The sequence below is a fragment of the Mus caroli genome, chromosome 1 (assembly GCF_900094665.2).
Source record: "Mus caroli chromosome 1, CAROLI_EIJ_v1.1, whole genome shotgun sequence".
NCBI lineage: Eukaryota > Metazoa > Chordata > Mammalia > Rodentia > Muridae > Mus > Mus caroli.
Genome location: NC_034570.1, coordinates 142,173,092 through 142,191,956, shown reverse-complemented (window position 1 = coordinate 142,191,956; position 18,865 = coordinate 142,173,092). Strand labels below are relative to the sequence as shown.

The following is an 18,865-nucleotide window of genomic DNA, read 5'->3' as shown; positions in this document are numbered from 1 at the left end:
TGTAGCCCTGGATGTCTTGGAACTTGGTTCTGTAGACCAAGCTGGTCTAGAAATCTGAGAAATCTATATATGCCTCCTGGGATCAAAGGTGTGTGCCACCACTGCCCAGGTGATCTTTAAAAACTGCAGAGAATAGATGACCAAATAGAAAGGAAACACAGAAAACCAGTGTGTGCAGTGCAGAAAAGGAGACAGATGGACTTGCAATTTGTTTCTTCTAAGGATGTTCTGAAGGTACGCGCATGCCACAGGAAAGGAACATTTACAAAGTGGGAATCAGAATGCATAAGACCAGCTGATACCAATGCACAAGCAAGCTCCAAAGAGAAAGGTAACAGACTGAATCTCAGGCTGCAGTCAGTGTGCTCAGTAATTTAAAACCTTAAGAATTCAAATTCAATTTTTGATGCTGCCATCTCTCCTCCCTCTCATTCTCAGTCCCCTCATTCACTCATGCATAAAATCTTTCCTTTTTTGCCTTTCTTTTCTTTTTTTTTTCCGAGACAGGGTTTCTCTGTGTAGCCCTGGCTGTCCTGGAACTCAGAAATCCGCCTGCCTCTGCCTCCCAAGTGCTGGGATTAAAGGCGTGTGCCACCACGCCCGGCTCTTTTTTGCCTTTCTTACAGTAACAATAAAAGGGCAGCAGTTGTACTTGATTCATCTTTCTGGTGACTAACGGTCAAGTTCAGGAACGCAGCAGACACTGAGGATAGTTAAATAGTTTTTAAAAACCATTAGCTGCTTTGAATGTAGTAGCACATTTTTATCACTGATTCTGGGATCTAACACCATCGGACATTTCTGCTCAAATGACAGTTTTCTAAGCCAAAGCAAGGAGTGACAAACATCATTGTATTACTGTCTTTATACTTTTCTTTCTTGAGACAGGAGCTCACTATATAGCTACGACTCTTCTGGAACTATGTAGCCTATGCTGGCTTCAAATTCATTATCCTCCTACTTCAGTTTCTCCAATTCGGGAATTACAGATATGAGCTTGATAAACTTCATATACTAGGCTTTGTTCAAAAACTTAGAATAAAATACAGGCCCAAAAAAAGTAACTTAGTTTTTAGTTCGGATAGTGATGGTCCAAAAAGAATTCATTTATACAAACTAAACTACCACATTTGAAATTGAGAAAGGTTCTGTTTCATAGTTTAGACATGTATGTGCAACAGGATATATAATGCTGCATAAAGATATGCCTCCTGGATTATTCTGTTAGGCAGTACAATATAAGAGGATCCTAATAAGTTAGAAAAAGAAAACTGAAAATTATCTAGTCCACTATTGAAGGAAAATTTCAAAGCCTATCTGAAAATTCTTTTTATATCTTTCTAATCCTTTCTGGTTCAACATGGTAATATCATTCTGTATTTAAACACTTTTTTTTAAATAGCATACTCATGATCAAGAAAGTAACCCTGTTTAATCAGACAAACCCAATATACTAGAAGGTCCTTTCACAATTTCTTCTGTTACTTTTTCCTCAATTTTCAACTCTAGTTCAGAATCACCATTTTCATCTTGCCTAGCTGCTACTGCCTTCAAAGGACTAACTAGATCTGAAAATACATTTTCAAAGGATTAGTGCCTGTTTAAAGGTTTCAACAGCACAAATTCTTCACAGTAGAAATTTGTAAGTTGTAGCACATATAATCAAATGTTTCCAACCCTCTCCCCCTAAGACAGACTTTTGGGACAATGTCTCCCTAGGTAGCTCAGGTTGATCTGTAAGTTACCAGTCCTGCCCGAATCTCTGGAGTGTTAGGGATTATAGGCATACATACCATGAGGAGTCACTATGCCCCATGAGGCATTTTAAGGCATTAAAATGGTGAAGAAGTAAAGAAGCATTCCCCAAACAGTTGAACTATGTCCGATTTAAACACGATCAGGTGGGTGGTAGCTATTCCCTGAACAGTGTAAAAGTCCCTATCCATCAGGTTGTGTGTAAAGGGAGAAAAGGCCTTGTTTTGCACTAAAAGCTGTGACCCCAAATGATGAGTCTACTGGATGATTTTTGTCCCTCCTGGGATCAATTCTGCTGCTCTTAAATGTGGTTGTAGAACTGCAAAACAATTCTCTTAGATTATGACTGTTTTATGTACATCTAACCCCCAACTGGCCTAGAAGTATGAATTAATTTCTCACGTGATAATTCAGAAGTAGTATAAAGATCCATTTATGGACCACAGATTTGTTGAAAAAAAAAAAAAAAAGAAAACTCGTTGAATTTTTTTTAGGCCGGCTGTGCAAAATGTTAAGAAGATCCTTAAAGTGCTAATAATTATCAGTCTTATGTTTCTTATATGAACCGATAAATCACCACTCGGAACATGTATAAACACATTCAGAAAATAAAAATATGAGCTATAAGTTTTCACGATCGTCGTCCTTTGGAATGAAGTACAAAGCTCAATTGGTATTTGGCAGATACAAGACACGGAGTTTCTATTCTCGGGAGCAAAGTATACAATGAGATAAATCCATCAGTGTGCATAAGTCCTGACTGAAAAATGCTTTCAGTTTCTCAATCTTGATCTACTACTACCTTAGTACCTCCATTACTGTAACACAGTGGAAAGTTTTAAAACTATTGTAGACTGGGTTGAGATAGAAACTACCAAAGACACTAACGGACACAGCCACTAATTTCATTGTTTATTTTTCTCTGCCTCACGCCTGGCCTTCACATATCCTTCAGGATGATATCCTCGAGGTTTATGGAAGAAGTATCCCGTTCCATGCTGTATTCCTTTTACTCTTACCTGCCGCTCTGGTTCCTCCTCCTCCTCCCATTTTTCTAAATTTGCCTTTCCGCATTAAAAAACCACCCTGGAGAAGGGCCTCCCCTATTCCCCAGCGAGGCATGGTTTCTCGCTTCTCTGCGGCAGAGAGATCAGGCCGTCTGCACTTACTGCTTTCAGCCTCCTCGGGGACAGAGGCTAGGGACGGGGACAGGGCCGGAGCCGGGGCCGGGGCAAGGGCTGGGGCTGGATCCGAGTCCGGCGTCGGAGCCGAGTCCAGAGCCGTATCTGCGGCCGGAGCTGGGACCGGAGCCGAATCCGGGGCCGGGGTCGGGTCCCTGACCTGGGCCTCCTCCTTCTCCTGGGGTAGCAGCTCCTCCTCCGCCATATTCTCCATAGTTACGGCCTCCGTGCCAGGGGACGCGGAGAGGACTCGCGGCGGAGTGGGTTAATAGACGTTAATGCACACAGGGCTGGATCCAAGGGCGGGGAAGCAATTGGGAAGGCTGTACGCGTGCCACAGGCAAACGGTGGAGCTCCAGTGACCCAACCCTGTCAGCAGAAAAACTGAAAGCCAGAGGCAGCGGTTCGACTCTTCGCCGGCTTCCCCTTCCCCGAGGCGTTACGACGGCACCACAGACTGCGCAGAAGCGTGTCGCGGACAATGTCCAATGAGGAAAAAGAGTTCCGTTTCCTCGGTACGTCCTCTGCATCACTGGCCGCCACCGAACCGAAATAAGACTACAACACCCAGGAGGCATCGCGCCTCATGGGCGGTGCTCAGTTCCGGTCCTTGGAGGAAACACACACAGAGCGCCGAGAACTCTAGATTGCCTGGAGCGTTCGGCTCCTGGCGGGGGTCTGAGTGTAGAACTACATTTCCCAGTGTGCATCGGGCTCTGGGAAGGCGCTTTGGGTATCGGACTGGACCGGGGAATCGCCGCTGTCTCTGTGGCTGCCGCCGCCACGGGCGCAGGTAAGTTAGGGTACTCGGGGCGCGTGGGCATCTCTCTGGGCGACAGCTTTTCACCGCTGGCCTCCCGTGCCCGGACGCGAGTCGGGCTCGGGACCCGCGAGCTGAGGTCTGGGCCGGGCGACTGCGGGGGCTGGTCGGAGGTCGGCCCGCTCGTGGAGTGTGTGGCCGGGAGCCGGGTTGCTCCAGCTGGACCTGAGGCGGTGAGGGGGACCGATGGCGGCTCGTGTGTGGGTGGGCTGAGGCAGTTTATGAATCCCAGAAGCACTTTTCTGTCAGCCCCCTGAGGTAGAGTCCTGGCTCCGCTCTCCACAACTTTCCCCCCCACAACTTGCGATCCGGTCACTCCTCACTTTTTCAATTTTGCCTCTAGATTAACGATAGCAGAATAGGCGCGGTGTGGTTGTAGGAGATTGTTTTGCTGTTTTGACCTGTTTTGTTTTGTTTTGTTTTTAGGCTTTTACTAACAAATGTATCACTTTGATGCATTTCAGATTCTCAAAGGAATATATATATCCTGGACTTGTTTATCACCGAAGCCTTATTCGTTCTCTTCTCTTTATTTCTAATAAGCACACTGGAGCAGACTGGAAAAACAAAACAAAACAACAAAAACAACCCAACTTGAACTTTCTTTCAGGTTGCCTGCTTCGGACTGTCTTGAACGTTAAAGGCAAGAGGGAAGGTTCTTAGGTTTTTTTCCTCTGTTGGGAAACCATAGGAGGCGGTGTGTGATTGTTTGCTACTTTGAAATGCTGTCTGGAAGTTTTGCTCTCTCATTGTCCTTCCTAGTTGGAGTGCTTGAAGGTGTTTTTCCTTCCCCAGTTTAACGTAAACTTTGTCCCCACCAGTCTTTTGCAAGTTCTAAAGCCCTTAAGGGCTGCGAATGTACTTATCTCAGTGGTAAAGTATTTACTTAGCTCCTCTGCTTAAAGGTCAGCCTGGCCCCACAAGGCGACTGAAGGCCTTTTAACCGCTTTTGGACTAGTATTTCTATGTGGGGAGTTGACTATTTAACGATTAAAAGTGAGACAATAGCTCCTAATACAACCTGTAGAAATGGTAACTGGGACCAGAGAGATTGTTCAGTGGTTTAGGTCACCTGCTTTTGCTTATCAGTTCCCAGCCATCCACATGACAGATGGAAACCATCTGTAACTCCAGGTCCCAGGGATCTGATGCCCTCACAGAGACTTGAATGCAGACAAAACATCAATGCACACAAATACATAATATATTAAAAAAAAAGAAATGGTATTATATTTAATTGACAGAACACCTCACCCCACCTCACCCCTCCCTCTGCCTTTGGTATGCATAACAGGCACTGTGTCTTAGCTCTAAATGACATCCTTAGTACTTGGTTTGTTTGTTTTTTTCCATTTATAAAAAGTGTAAATGATTAATTTGAGAGCTTGACTCAATATTTTAACCTTATTTAACACCAGCTAGAAAACAGATGACAACAATTTAATGTTAGCATGGGGATTCTGTGGCAGTTTAAATTCAGAATTTCTAAGCATGAAGGAATTTTCAGTTTAAAGGCTTAGGAGTATATTAAGCATCAGTTGCATTACTGCATAAGCTATCTTATATTTTTGTTTGTTTGTTTTTTCACGGCAAGGTTTCTCTGTGTAGCCCTGGCTGTCTTGGAACTCACTCTGTAGACCAGGCTGGCCTTGAACTCAGAAAAACTCAGCCTGCCTCTGCCTCCCAAGTGCTGGGATTAAAGGCGAACGTCACCATGCCTGGCCCTGTTAAGCAACAATAAAAATAATTTCAACAGTTTTTGTGGACCAGGAATTAAAAATGAACTTCCTGGGTATATTAGGATTTGGGTCTTTAACGACGATACACTGAAGCTACCTGGTAGGTCCACTGTTGTCAGGTAAAGACTTGACATAGGTCAGCTTCAAAGTTACTCAGATGCCAGAAACTTGATTTTGGTTGCTGGACTATTTGAGTGACTATGTTGTGGAAATGTCAGTGAAATAAACCCTCCTCAAGTTGCTTTTAATCATGGTTTTTATTTTAGCAATAGAAATCCTAGCTAATATATACCATGCAGTGACTTTGATTTTACAGGTTAGTCCTGTTTATTATGGAAGATGCTATATAAGCATTATTGCACCAAAAGCTGCAATGTTTTGGGTGAACAACCTTATGGCAGGGCATTTTAGAAGTTTTCTACCTTTGATCCCTTTTTGCTTGAAATGATTTTATTGGACCCAGGGTTATAGAGATTTAAAATAAATACAAATCTAACATTTCTGAAAATCTTAAATTTATTTTAAAATAATTATTTTTATTTTGCTTTTTTTGTTTTTGTTTTTATTTTTGTTTTTTTTGAGACAGGGTTTCTCTGTGTAGCCCTGGCTGTCCTGGAACTCACTCTGTAGACCAGGCTGGCCTCGAACTCAGAAATCTACCTGCCTCTGCCTCCCAAGTGCCGGGATTAAAGGCGTGCACCACCACTGCCTGGCTGGGGAGAGGGAATCTTAATTGAGAAAAGGCCTCCATAAGATTGGTCTGTAGGCAAGTCTGCTGGGCATTATTTTCTTATTTGGTTTTTGTTTGTTTGTTTGAGAACTTAGAACTCCTGGACTTAGTCTGTCTGACCTCAGCCTTTAAGAAGCTGGCACTACAGATAAGCATGGACCAATATGGCAGGCTGGAATTTTTTTTTTTTCTCTTGTTGTGCCATTTATCCTGTTGGAATGAAATCATTTAGACAAGAGAAAAGAAGACTATTATAAGTCAGAAGGTTTAGCATGAATTCAGCTGTGAACCATAAACTATCTTTGAAGGCAAACATTTTTTGGCACTTAAGAGTTGGTTCTTAGGGGGCTGGAGAGATAGCTCAGTGGTTAAGAGCACTGACTGCTCTTCTGAAGGTCCTGTGTTCAATTTCCAGCAACCACATGGTGACTCACAACCATCTGTAACGAGATCGGGCCCCCTCTTTTGGAGTGTCTGAAGACAGCTACAGTGTACTTACATATAATAAATAAATAAATCTTAAAAAAAAAAAGTTGGTTCTTAGAAGTTTGTTGACTGTTCATGTGTTAATGTTTTAAAGTCCCTCCTTCCCCGCCCCCCTGCCCCCGTTAGCATTTTATTTTCTTCAAGTTCTTTAAATCTTATTTAGTTTTTTCTTTTGAGATAGGGTCTCACTATGCAGCATGCCACTGCCTCCTGAATGATGGGAGATCTTATTTTATACAGTTTTACCTGTTTAGATCATGAATGGCCAGGGGTAATTGAAATTACTTGGCTTATAGCTTTTGTTATATTCATATTGTCACTGCCAACTATTACCTGTTCTTTGGACTTCACTTTCATGTTGTCTTGCTCCAACAGACCTTGTGATGTTTCCAGTCTTTGGCTACTGTATCCCAGCACAGGATGCTGCTTTGTACTACCAGTGCCCACAAGCTTGAGACTGTTAATGACCATAAGGTATGGCTATACTTGTCTTACATTTCTTTTCTGTTTCTTTGTTTTGTTTTGATTTGGTTATTGGCTAATAGTCTCAAACAGGAATGGAAAAGTAAAACTGGGATAAGAAATGGTCAGAGAACCTGTGATTTAAGAAAGAGTTGGAAATAGCTCAGAAAAAAAATGTTGATACACAGAGGAAAATGAATTCACCCAGTCATTTGTGAATATTTCTCCATTTTTTTTTTTTGCCTTGTTCTTTTAAATAGAGTCTTACTCTGAAGAACTTATTATGTGGCCCTGTCTGCCCTAAGACATGTAGCAATCCTGCTGTAGCTTTTGAAGTGCTGGGATTATAGGCATATTTTATCTATTAAGTTTTTTTGAGAACTTAGAACTAGAAACCTAAGTTTTTAATATAGCACACTTTTCAAGGAACCTGTATATCCAACTATATACAACCTTGTGCAAAGTATTTAAACATTTTTATTGCTTATTGTGGGAGCATGTATGTCACAGTGGAGATGAGAGAACACTCATTTGGGGTTAGGAGATGAAATTTAGGTCATCCGGCTTGTGCGGGAAGCACTTTTGTCCAGTGAGCCATCTCACCAGCCTCAAAGTAGTTTTTATATCTACTTTATTCTTTGGTTCCTTAAACAAAAGTTCTAGGGTAAGTTATCTCTATTTTACAAGATAAAACTGGGACTTAGACAAATCAGTTTGTTTGAAGTATCACATAGCGCCTGACAGTGTATTAAGAAATGAAGAATTAGCCGGGCGTGGTGGTGCACGCCTTTAATCCCAGCACTTGGGAGGCAGAGGCAGGCGGATTTCTGAGTTCAAGGCCAGCCTGGTCTACAAAGTGAGTTCCAGGACAGCCAGGGCTACAGAGAAACTCTGTCTCGAAAAACCAAAAAAAAAAAAAAAAAAGAAATGAAGAATTATGGTTAATCTGTGTTAATCTGTTTTCAGGTGTAGCTAGGGCAAATTAAACCATCTTTTAGGCAGCCAAAAATGCTGATCTGATGGTTACAGAAGGCAGAGATTCAAGGCATTGTCTTAAGGAGCATTCCTGAAAAGTTGCTGGATACCTGAAAGAGCAAGAGAATGTGAGTAAAGACAAGAGAAACAGTGAGAGAACTGTATGTTGAGAGTGGTAAGGAGTGGTTGGTTCTCAGAGCGCCTTTAAAGCTTCCATCGAGGGCAAACAGATTCAAAGGGAGCCTGTGATCCAGAAAGCCCTCCCCAGGAGGAAATGCTTTTGGGGGTGTTTTTTGGAGAAGTATGTCTTATGGGTGCTCTGTGCCCTTAGTATCTCTAGATAAGCCTGTTATTCCCAGTAAAATAAAGTTGTTCTCTTTCCTCAGTGAAGGAAACTCAGAGCCCCTGTGAGTCTCTGTGGTTTAACTTTTGCTGTGCTGGATGTATCAAGAAGATGAAAATAATTTTGTGAAACTTCAGTCCTATATAGCTAAATGAAGAATGGCTTGAGATATACTTTTTTACTGTGTTAAAAATATGTTTTGAATGTTTATTTTAGTTTCTAAAGATGTCTATCAAAGAATCTTGTGCAAAGGAAGAAAAGTCTCAGAAAAAACAGACTATCTCTTCACCAAGTTTTAATGAAGTAAGAATTTTAATTTGCTGACTTAATGATACCTTTTTAAAAAATGTGTAATGAAAAAAAATGCACCTTATTGTTACTGTGAGATGTGAAATTTTATTGTAGAATCTATGAGATAGTTACTTTTATTATCCAAATCACAGATAAGAATTTGAGGCTTAGTGAGTAATCTTTTTGTCATTACTTCTCTGTATGTGCTCTCTTCAAGACTGGCAGTGGTTTCTATGTTGCTAACTCCACAGTTAACTAAGAGCAGTCTGCCTTGGTCTCCCAGCGGTGTCTGCTGTAGTTGATTACAACTTTTCCTTGAAACACTTTCCAGACTTGACTTCTGAGACACTTTGCTTTGTTAATTTTCCTTGTCTCATGGTGACTGTTTCTCAGATTTCTTTTGCTGGTTCCTTCATATATTTTTTTCTTGAAGTAGGCTCTTCAAGGCATTGCTACTGCAGTACAATACAGCTTCATACTCATTATCCTTCTGTCTTAGTCCTAAGAGCTGGGGCTATAGGTATGCATCTGTACACACAGCTCTTACCCATTTCCCTCTTTTATCTCTCTCTTTTGTTTGTTTGTTTGTTTTTTGTTATTTTGGTACAGGGTCTCTCTATATAGCCCTGGCTCTCTTGGAACTCACTAGTAGACTGGGCTGGCCTTGAACCTAAATAGATCCACCTGCCTCTGCCTCCCAAGTGCCAAGATGAAAGGGGTGTGCCACTAATCCAGTCTTTTTATTCATTTTCTTAAGCTATAACCTTTCAAGTACCCAAGCCCAGTTTTCCTAGTTTATTTAGTCCACTACAGTTCCATTCTTTTGGTTCAGGCCCAAAGTTGGTACATGCAGCCAGTCAGTCAGTTTCTGTCAGAGCCTCACTACTTCTGTTCTTACTATTACCATGATCTTAGCAAAGAACTTGTTTTCCTTAGTTACTCCACTGGTTTCTAAGTTCTTCTCCCTGCCTTTGCCTCCTCATGGTTTATTTGTAACACAGTGGCCCATGAGGTCCTATCCAACAATATGAGTCAGGTTACGTCACATCTCAGCTCTGTACTTTCTTGTGGATGCTCATGTTAAAAGCCCCTGGAAATGGGAAGGCTATCCACTCTCTCCTCTTTACCATTCCTTTCTTGAGTGCTTGGATTCCAAATGGGTACCGCTGTGCCTGCTGTATGTGGTGCTAGAGGTTGCACACAGGGCCTTAGATATGCTAGACGAGCCATCTGCCAACTGAGCTACATACCCAGCCCTTGTTTCTTTACTTGGTCTCCTCCATTCAGCTTGTCAATGAAGTTTTTTAAGAATACAGTTAAAAATTTTAGATCTTCCTACTTATAGCTCTTGATGTTTCTTGTCCAACTTCTCTATTTTATTTCATGTATAGCATTATCTAACATGCTAAACATAGTAGGTATTTCTGCGTTTCTACACTAGGTTTAACCTTTATGGAGGTAAGTAAGAACTTAGGGTTTATTTTATTTTTTTAAGACTCAGCTCATGATCTGCTATATCTTTGGTAAAATAATAGGTACTTCAAACCTACTTAAGCCTTTTAAGTTTAAGATTCACTGAAAATGAGACATGAGGTTTTGTCTTACAGCAATCCCATCTCACTATGTTCTTATCTGACTATTTGTATCTCACCTTTGGTGTGTAAGCACCAAGGCATCTCATTTCTCCTTGATTCTTTCTTCCTTCTAGTTGAGTCTCCCTTCTTACTAAAGTTTGTGTTTCTCATTGTTCTCAGCTCATTTTTGAATGGAAAATGTCAACTTATAGTAGTGATTAAATCATGCTTTATTTTGTGCTGTTCTGTTCATTTTTTCTCCTGAATGACATTCTTAGGACAAGAAAAAGGGAGAAATCTCAGCAGGTGCTACTAGTTCAGAACATGGTGTTAAGCCTGTTTCAACCAAGAAGAGAAAACTGGTAAGTATTCAGATACCACAACTCAATATTATTTTTATTTTTCCCCCAAGGGTATTTTTTTTCTTTTTTTTTAATTAGGTATTTTCTTATTTACATTTCAAATGCTATCCCAAAAGTCCCCCATACCCCCCCCCCCACTTCCTTACCCACCCACTCCCACTTCTTAGCCCTGGTGTTCCCCTGTATTGGGGCATATAAAGTTTGCAAGACCAAGGGGTCTCTCTTCCTAGTGATGGCCGACTAGGCCATCTTCTGATACATATGCAGCTAGAGACATGAGCTCTGGGGGGTACTGGTTAGTTCATATTGTTGTTCCACCTATAGGGTTGCAGACCCCTTCAGCTCCTTGGGTACTTTGTCTAGCTCCTCCATTGGGGGCCCCGTGTTCTATCCAATAGCTGACTGTGAACATCCACGTCTGTTTGCCAGGCACCGGAATATTGTTTTTCTTAATATTGTTTTCTTTCTTTTGTTTTTTGTTTTCTCAAGAGATTGACTCTTACTATATTGCTAAGCCTTGAGCTCTTGGATGATTCAGTCCTTCTGATGAACTTTTTCCAGTAGTTGGAACTAGGCTTTGACACTTGGACACAGTGAAGTTTTAATGCATAGTTAGAGGGTTTACGATATAAAAAAATTTTCTCTTTGTATTTTTATTATGCTTAGTTTGTGAAAATCAATGTGTTGTTTTCTCCTTTTATTTGCCACAAGTAATATATTAGGTTTTTACTTCTTTGTTCATATGAGTATGTGCATCTGTGCATGGAGGTAAGAAGCCAGTGTTGAATGTTTTCCTCAGTTGTTTTCATCTTCTTGTCTGAAGCAGAGTCTCTCACTAAACCTGGAGCTTACTGATTTGGCTAGGCTGATTGGCCAGTAAGCTCCTAGGATTCACCTCCACAGGTGAATAGCAGCAGCACTCAGGCAGCTAAGGCCAGGATGATTGCTGTAAGTTTGAGGTTAACCTAGGTTAATTACACAGCTATAGTTCAGCCTGATGTGTAGAGCGAGATTCTCATTTCCAAAGAAAGGATGGAAAGAAGGAAGGAAACAGTAAAAATAGGTTACAAAAGATTAAAATAGTATTTTTACATTGTAAGACTAGAGCTTGTTCCACATGAATAAGTAGTGAGTGAATGTGAATGCCTTGTGCAATACTGTATATTAGTTTAAAGTTTAAAAATTCTATGTTCTTAGGCTGTACTATATATATTAAAGCATTTTTTCAACAATAGATGAACCTTAATTTAATGTAGCCTTTTCACTTTATATCTTTAGCACTTAGCCTTTTGACTCAGTTGTAATAACAGTTTAAAACACACATTATTAAATGTATGAAATAACTTTTTTGTATCTTTCTATGAATTTTTTCTATGTAACTTAAATTTTTTCTTTAAAAATTTTGGTTAAAAACTTACACACGTGGAGATACACAGACACACATTGCCAGTTTCCACACAAGGTTAGGGTCAGAATCTGGGACATGTGACAACACGGTGCTGTCCTCTTTTGTGATATTAGTGCTTTCTTTGCACATACCTCCACAGACTTGCCTGAGCCTGTTTTTGAGGGCTATCATCTTAGAAATATGTTTGTAGTTTTCTTGTTTTGTCATCATAGATTTGACTATTAAACAGGCATTACTTGCAGCATAAACATTCTCTATTAGTAGAAACCTTTTGGTGTTGTGGACTGTTTCTTAAAACTTTTGTATAGCCCTTTGAGGGCTACAAAAGCCTCTGCACTCTCTCACTGAGCATTTCCTTGGGCATTGTTGGTGTTTTCCTGAGGTTTTCTTTTTTCATGTCTTTTTGCAGCTACGAATTCTCTTACAGTTTCATCATGGGTCACTATTACATGTATTGTCTGTCACTGATTGAAATGCAATGTGGTACATGACTGGGATTAAAGTTGTTTCAACTTATTGTTCTCTGTATCAGTCTTCTAGTGCTGGAGATCAGACTGAAGGATTTACACATATTGAGTGCATGCACTGCCAGCCCCAGTCTTATTTGTTCTCTATCACCCTTCCAACCTTTATTCCTTCCCGATCCCTTCCAACCCTCTAATACCAGGTAGGAGAGGGAGAAAGGGGTGTAGCCCTCTTTAAACTATTCCTGATGATTGAGGATGTTGAGTTCCTTGGGAGCAAGTCCAGTCTTCTGGTCTCATTGCTCATAACCACTTGGCAAACTGCAGCAGCAGGAACCAGCAGCCTCTTTCCCCACGCCTGGGATTAAAACACAGACACAAACAAAAACATATTCACATAACATAACTGGTTTTTTTTTTAAAGATTTATTTACTTATTATATGTAAGTACACTGTAGCTGTCTTCAGACACTCCAGAAGAGGGAGTCAGATCTTGTTACGGATGGTTGTTAGCCACCATGTGGTTGCTGGGATTTGAACTCAGGACCTTCGGAAGAGCAGATGGTGCTCTTAACCGTTGAGCCATCTCTTCAGCCCCATAACTGGGTTTTTAAAGAAACCAAAATTCTCACTACACCCTCTAGCTGGGCTGATTGACTTTTTTTTTTTCTGCTGAATTTATTAACTTACTGCTTTCATTTTTTTCCCCATATGTTTTGCTTACATTTTCCCATAAATATCTCCCGTCTTTTAATGGTGGATGTTTTGAACTTTTAGCACAAACTGTTACTCTACTTTCCACATTTAGTTATTTTCTTATCATTAGACTATTTATACATAGTGTTTATGCTCTCTTTAGCTTTTTGTACCTGCATCCTCTGATTACATAGATTCAATGGTGGAATTGAGTCAGACAGATGTGTTTCAGATCAGGACAGTGTCACTAACCTTCACTGTGATGATCAGAAAGAGGCCAAACTTTGTAAGCATTGGGTGCTTTGTTTATAATAAAGATAATAATGTCTGCCCCAAGATGATTAGAAAGATTAAGTAAATTATTAGTGGACCTTGGGTGTGAACTCAAGGTCCCAGAGAACTCTCCATTCCCCAGGCACCCTAGCACGCCCAGGATCTTAGGATCACAGGTGAATGGAACACAACATCTGTTGCAACACCACCAGGAGTGCCTGGGACTAGCAGGAGCAGGGACACAGGAACCCCGCCCAACCAGTGACTCCAGTTCCTTCTAGTTGGCGCTGGTCTACCTTGGTTTTGAATTCAGCAGACAGCGCCACGGCTCCCAGAGGAGGTACCACTTTCAGGCGCTCTAACATGCCCAGGAACTTAGGATCCCAGGATCCCAAGAGCTTGGTCACACCAGGATCTCAGGGTATCAGAGGAAGCTTGACTGCCAAGAACTCTTGACACACCCAGAATCTCAGGACCACAGGATCCTGGAATCACAGGATCACAGAGAATGCTGGACTCTGAGAAGTTCTGACTCAAAGGAGACTATAGGAAGGACAGGCTCCAATCAAATATGTCGAGGGCAGGGAGCACTTGAGATAATCAGATGGCAGGAGGCAAGCATAAGCACAGAAGCAACAGAAACCAAGGTTACTTGGCATCATCAGAACCCAACTCTCCCACCATAGCAAGTCCTGGATATATTATCACACTAGATAAGCAAGATATGGATCTAAAGTCACTTCTCATGATGATGATGGAGGACTATAAGAAGGACTTAACTCCCTTAAAGAAATACAGGCGAACACAGATAAACAGGTAGAAGCCCTTAAAGAGGAAACAGCAATATCCCTTAAAGAATTATAGGAAAACACATCCAAACAGGTGAAAGAATTGAACAAAACCATTCAGGATCTAAAAATGGAAATAGAAACAATAAAGAAATCACAAAGGAAGACAACTCTGGAGCTAGAGGACCTAGGAAAGAAAGAAGTCAGGAGCCATAGGTGCAAGCATCACCAACAGAATACAGGAGGTAGAAGAGAGAATCTCAGGTGCAGAAGATCCCATAGAAAACATGGACGCAACAATCAAAGAAAATGCAAAAAGATCCTAACACAAAACATCCAGGAAATCCAGGACACAGTGTGAAGACCAAACCTACGGATAATAGGTGTAGATGAGAAGATTTCCAACTTAAAGGGCCAGCAAATATCTTCAACAAAATTATAGAAAAAAACTTCCCCACCCTAAAGAAAGAGATGCCCATGAACATACAAGAAGCCTACAGAACTCCAAATAGTTTGGACCAGAAAATAAATTCCTCTTGTCACATAATAATCAAAACATCAAGTGCACAAAACAAAGAATTTTAAAAGCAGTAAGGGAAAAAGGTCAAGTAACATATAAAGGCAGACCTATCAGAATTACGCCTGACCCCAGAGACTATGAAACCCAAAAGATCCTGGACAGATGTCATACAGACCCTAAGAGAACACAAATGCCAGCCCAGGCTACTATATCCAGCAAAACTTAATTACCATAGATGGAGAAACCAAAGTATTCCATGACAAAACCAATTTTACACAATCTTTCCACAAATCCAGCCCTTCTAAGGATAATATAGGGAAAACTCCAACGCACAGAGGGAAACTACACTCTAGAAAAAGCAAGAAAGTAATCTTTCAACAAACATAAAAGAGGATAGCCACGTGAACAGAATTCCAACTCTAACAACAAAAATAACAGGAAGCAACAATGATTTTTCCTTAATCTCTCTTAATATTAATGGACTCAATTCTCCAATAAAAAGACATAGGTTAACAGATTGGCTATGTAAACAAGACCCAACATTTTGCTGCTTACAGGAAACCCACCTCAGTGACAAAGACAGACACTACCTCAGAGTAAAAGGCTGGAAAATAATTTTCCAAGCAAATGGTCCCAAGAAACAAGCTGGAGTAGCCATTCTAATATTGAATAAAATCGACTTTCAACCTAAAGTTATCAAAAAAGATGAGGGATACTTCATGCTTATCAAAGGTAAAGTTTACCAAGATGAACTCTCAATTCTGAACATCTATGCTCCAAATGCAAGGGCATCCACATTCATTAACGAAACTTTACTAAAGCTCAAAACACACATAGCACCGCACACAATAATAGTGGGAGACTTCAACACTCCACTCTCATTAATGGACAGATCATGGAAACAAACTGACAGTGAAACTAACAGAAGTTATTAAACAAATGGATTTAACAGATATCTATAGAACATTTTATCCTAAAACAAAAGGATATACCTTCTTCTCAGCACCTCATAGTACCTTCTCTAAAATTGACCACAAAACAGGCCTCAACAGATACAAGAAGATTGAAATAATTCCATACATCCTATCAGATCACCAAAGACTCAATTGGAAAGGAAGAAGTCAAAATATCACAATTTGCAGATGATATCTATCTAGTATATATAAGTGATCCCAAAAATTCCACCAAAGAATTCCTAAACCTGATAAACAACTTCAGCAAAGTGGTGGGATATAAAATGAATTCAAACAAATTAGTGGCCTTCCTCTACACAAAGGATAAACAGGCTGAGAAAAATTAGGGAAACGACACCATTCATAGTAGTCACAAATAATATAAAGTACCTTGGTGTGAATTTAGTAAGCAAGTGAAAGATCTATATGATAAGAACTTCAAGTCTCTGAAGAAAGAAGATCTTAGAAGATGGAAAGATCTCCCATGCTCATGGATTGGCCGGATTAATATAGTAAAAATGACCAGGCAGTGGTGGCATACTTCTTTAATCCCAGCATTTGGGAGGCAGAGGCAGGCAGATTTCTGAGTTCAAGGCCAGTCTGGTCTGTATAGTGAGTTCCAGGGCTATACAGAGAAACCTGTCTTGAAAAAAATATACACACACACATATATGTATATATATATAGTAAAAATGGCCATCTTTTCGCTGGGTGTGGTGGCGCACGCCTTTAGTCCCAGCACTTGGGAGGCAGAGGTAGGCGGATTTCTGAGTTCGAGGCCAGCCTGGTCTACAAAGTGAATTCCAGGATAGCCAAGGCTACACAGAGAAACCCTGTCTTGAAAAACCAAAAAAAAAAAAAAAACCAACCAAACAAAAAAGAACTTCTCGGGGAATCACCATCCCTGGCCTCAAGGTATAATACAGAGCAATTGTGATAAAAACTGCATGGTATTAGTACAGTGACAGGCAGGTAGATCAGTGGAATAGAATTGAAGACCCAGAAATGAACCCACACACCTATGGTCACTTGATCTTAGACAAAGGAGCTAAAACCTTCCAGTGGAAAAAAGACAGCATTTTCAACAAATGGTGCTGGCTTAGCTGGCGGTTAGCATGTAGAAGGCAACCGGACCCAGTCTTAGATCTTTGTACAAAGCTGAAGTTTAAGTGGATCAAGGACCTTCCCATAAAACCAGATACACTGAAACTTATAGAAGAGAAAATGGAGAAGAGCCTCGAACATATGGGCACAGTGGAAAAATTCCTGAACAGAACACCAGTGGCATGTGATGTAAGATCAAGAATGGACAAATGGGACCTCATAAAATTGCAAAGCTTCTGTAAGGCAAAGGACACTGTCAAGAAGACAAAAAGGCCACCAACAGACTGGGGAAAGATCTTCACCAATCCCACATCCCATAGAGGGCTAATGTCCAATATATACAAAGAACTCAAGAAGTCAGACTACAGACAAACAAATAACCCTATTAAAAATGGGGTACAGTGCTAAACAGAATTTTCAACTGAGGAATACCGAATGGCTGAGAAGCACCTAAAAATGTTTAGCATCCTTATTCATCAAGGAAATGCAAATCAAAAAACCCTGAGATTCCACCAGTCAGAATGGCTAAGATCAAAAACCCAAGTGAAAGCAGATGCTGGTGAGGATGTGGAGAAAGAGGAACACTCCCCCATTGCTGGTCAGATTGCAAGCTTCTACAACCACTCTGGAAATCCGTTCTGCAGTTCATCAGAAGATTGGACATAGAACTACCTGAGGATCCAGCAATACCACTCCTGGGCATATACCCAGAAGATGCTCAAACATGTAATAAGGACACATGCTCCACTATGTTTATAGCAGCCTTATTTATAATAGCCAGAAGCTGGAAAGAACCCAGATGTCCCTCAACAGAAGAATGGATGCAGAAAATGTGGTACATTTTCATAATGGAGTACTACTCAGCTGTTAAAAACAATGAATTTATGAAATTTGTAGGCGAATGGATGGATCTGGAGTATATCATCCTGAGTGAGGTAACCCAATCATAAAAGAACACACATGATATATACTCACTGATAAGTGGATATTAGCCCAGAAGCTCAGAAGCTCCCAATACCCAAGATACAATTCACAAACCACATGAAACTCAAGAAGAAGGAAGACCATAGTGTGGATACTTCTATCCATCTTAGAAGGGGAAACAAAACACCCATGGAAGGAGTTACAGGGACAAAGTGCGGAGTAGGGACTGAAGAAATGACCATCTATGACTCACCTAGGGATCCATCCCATTTACAATCACCAAACCCAGACACTGTTGTGGATGCCAAGAAATGCTTGCTGACAGGAGCCTGATATAGCTGTCTCCTGAGAGGCTCTGCCAGTGCCTGACAAATACAGAAGTGGATGCTCACAGCCATCCATTGGACTGAGCATAGGGTCCCTAATGAAGGAGCTAGAGAAAGGACCTGAGGAGCTGAAGGGGTTTGCAGCCCCATAGGAGGAACAACAATATAAACTAGCCAGTACCCCCAGAGCTCCCAGAAATTAAACCACCAACCAAAGAGCACACATGGTGGGACTCATGGCTACAGTTGCATATGCAGCAGAGGATGACCTAGTGGGACATCAATGTGTGGATTGGTCCTTGGTCCTATGAAGGCTCTATACTCCAGTGTGGGGGAATGCCTGGGCCAGGAAGTGGAAGTGGGTGGGTTGGTGAGCAGGGGGAAGGGAGAGGGGGAGGGTGTTTTTCGTAGGGGAAACCAGGAAAGGGGATAACATTTGAAATGTAAATAAAGAAAATATCCAATGAAAATAAAGTAAATTATTACTAAGTTATGGCAGTATATTCATAAGACAAATGTTTTCCATTCCCTGTAATTCCAACAATAATACACAATTTACATTTTCTAAATTTTCTTTTTAATTTCAGAAACCAGATGATACAGACAATGTATATTATAATGCAAACAGAAAAAACAGTCTTAAAAGGTAAATTCTCATTTTTTTTCCTTGATATCTTTTTACAGTTTTGGC

At 40.8% G+C, this 18,865-nt stretch overlaps 2 protein-coding genes across 8 annotated transcripts in view; one reads left to right on the top strand and one right to left on the bottom strand.

Annotated features, from left to right (window-relative positions):
* The window catches only part of Trmt1l (tRNA methyltransferase 1 like), a 30,599-nt gene extending 27,131 nt beyond the window's left edge, over positions 1-3,468 (bottom strand). For 2 of the 3 annotated variants that reach the window (XM_021161924.2, XM_029478141.1), the window contains exon 1: positions 2,925-3,468. In XM_021161924.2, the coding sequence (XP_021017583.1) occupies positions 2,925-3,150 (226 nt within the window). In that variant the 5' untranslated portion in view covers positions 3,151-3,468. The remainder of the gene's footprint in view (positions 1-2,924) is intronic. The other variant, XM_021161933.2, reaches the window with a different exon arrangement.
* Positions 3,469-3,576: 108 nt separating this feature from the next.
* Swt1 (SWT1 RNA endoribonuclease homolog) overlaps positions 3,577-18,865 on the top strand; it is a 55,792-nt gene continuing 40,503 nt past the window's right edge. The window contains exons 1-6 of one of the 5 annotated variants that reach the window (XM_029478266.1): positions 3,577-3,729; positions 4,221-4,399; positions 7,087-7,185; positions 8,708-8,794; positions 10,635-10,718; positions 18,762-18,820. In XM_029478266.1, coding sequence (XP_029334126.1) covers positions 7,132-7,185; positions 8,708-8,794; positions 10,635-10,718; positions 18,762-18,820 — 284 coding nt within the window. In that variant the 5' untranslated portion in view covers positions 3,577-3,729; positions 4,221-4,399; positions 7,087-7,131. The other 4 variants (XM_021174547.2, XM_029478261.1, XM_029478270.1 and 1 more) reach the window with 4 other exon arrangements.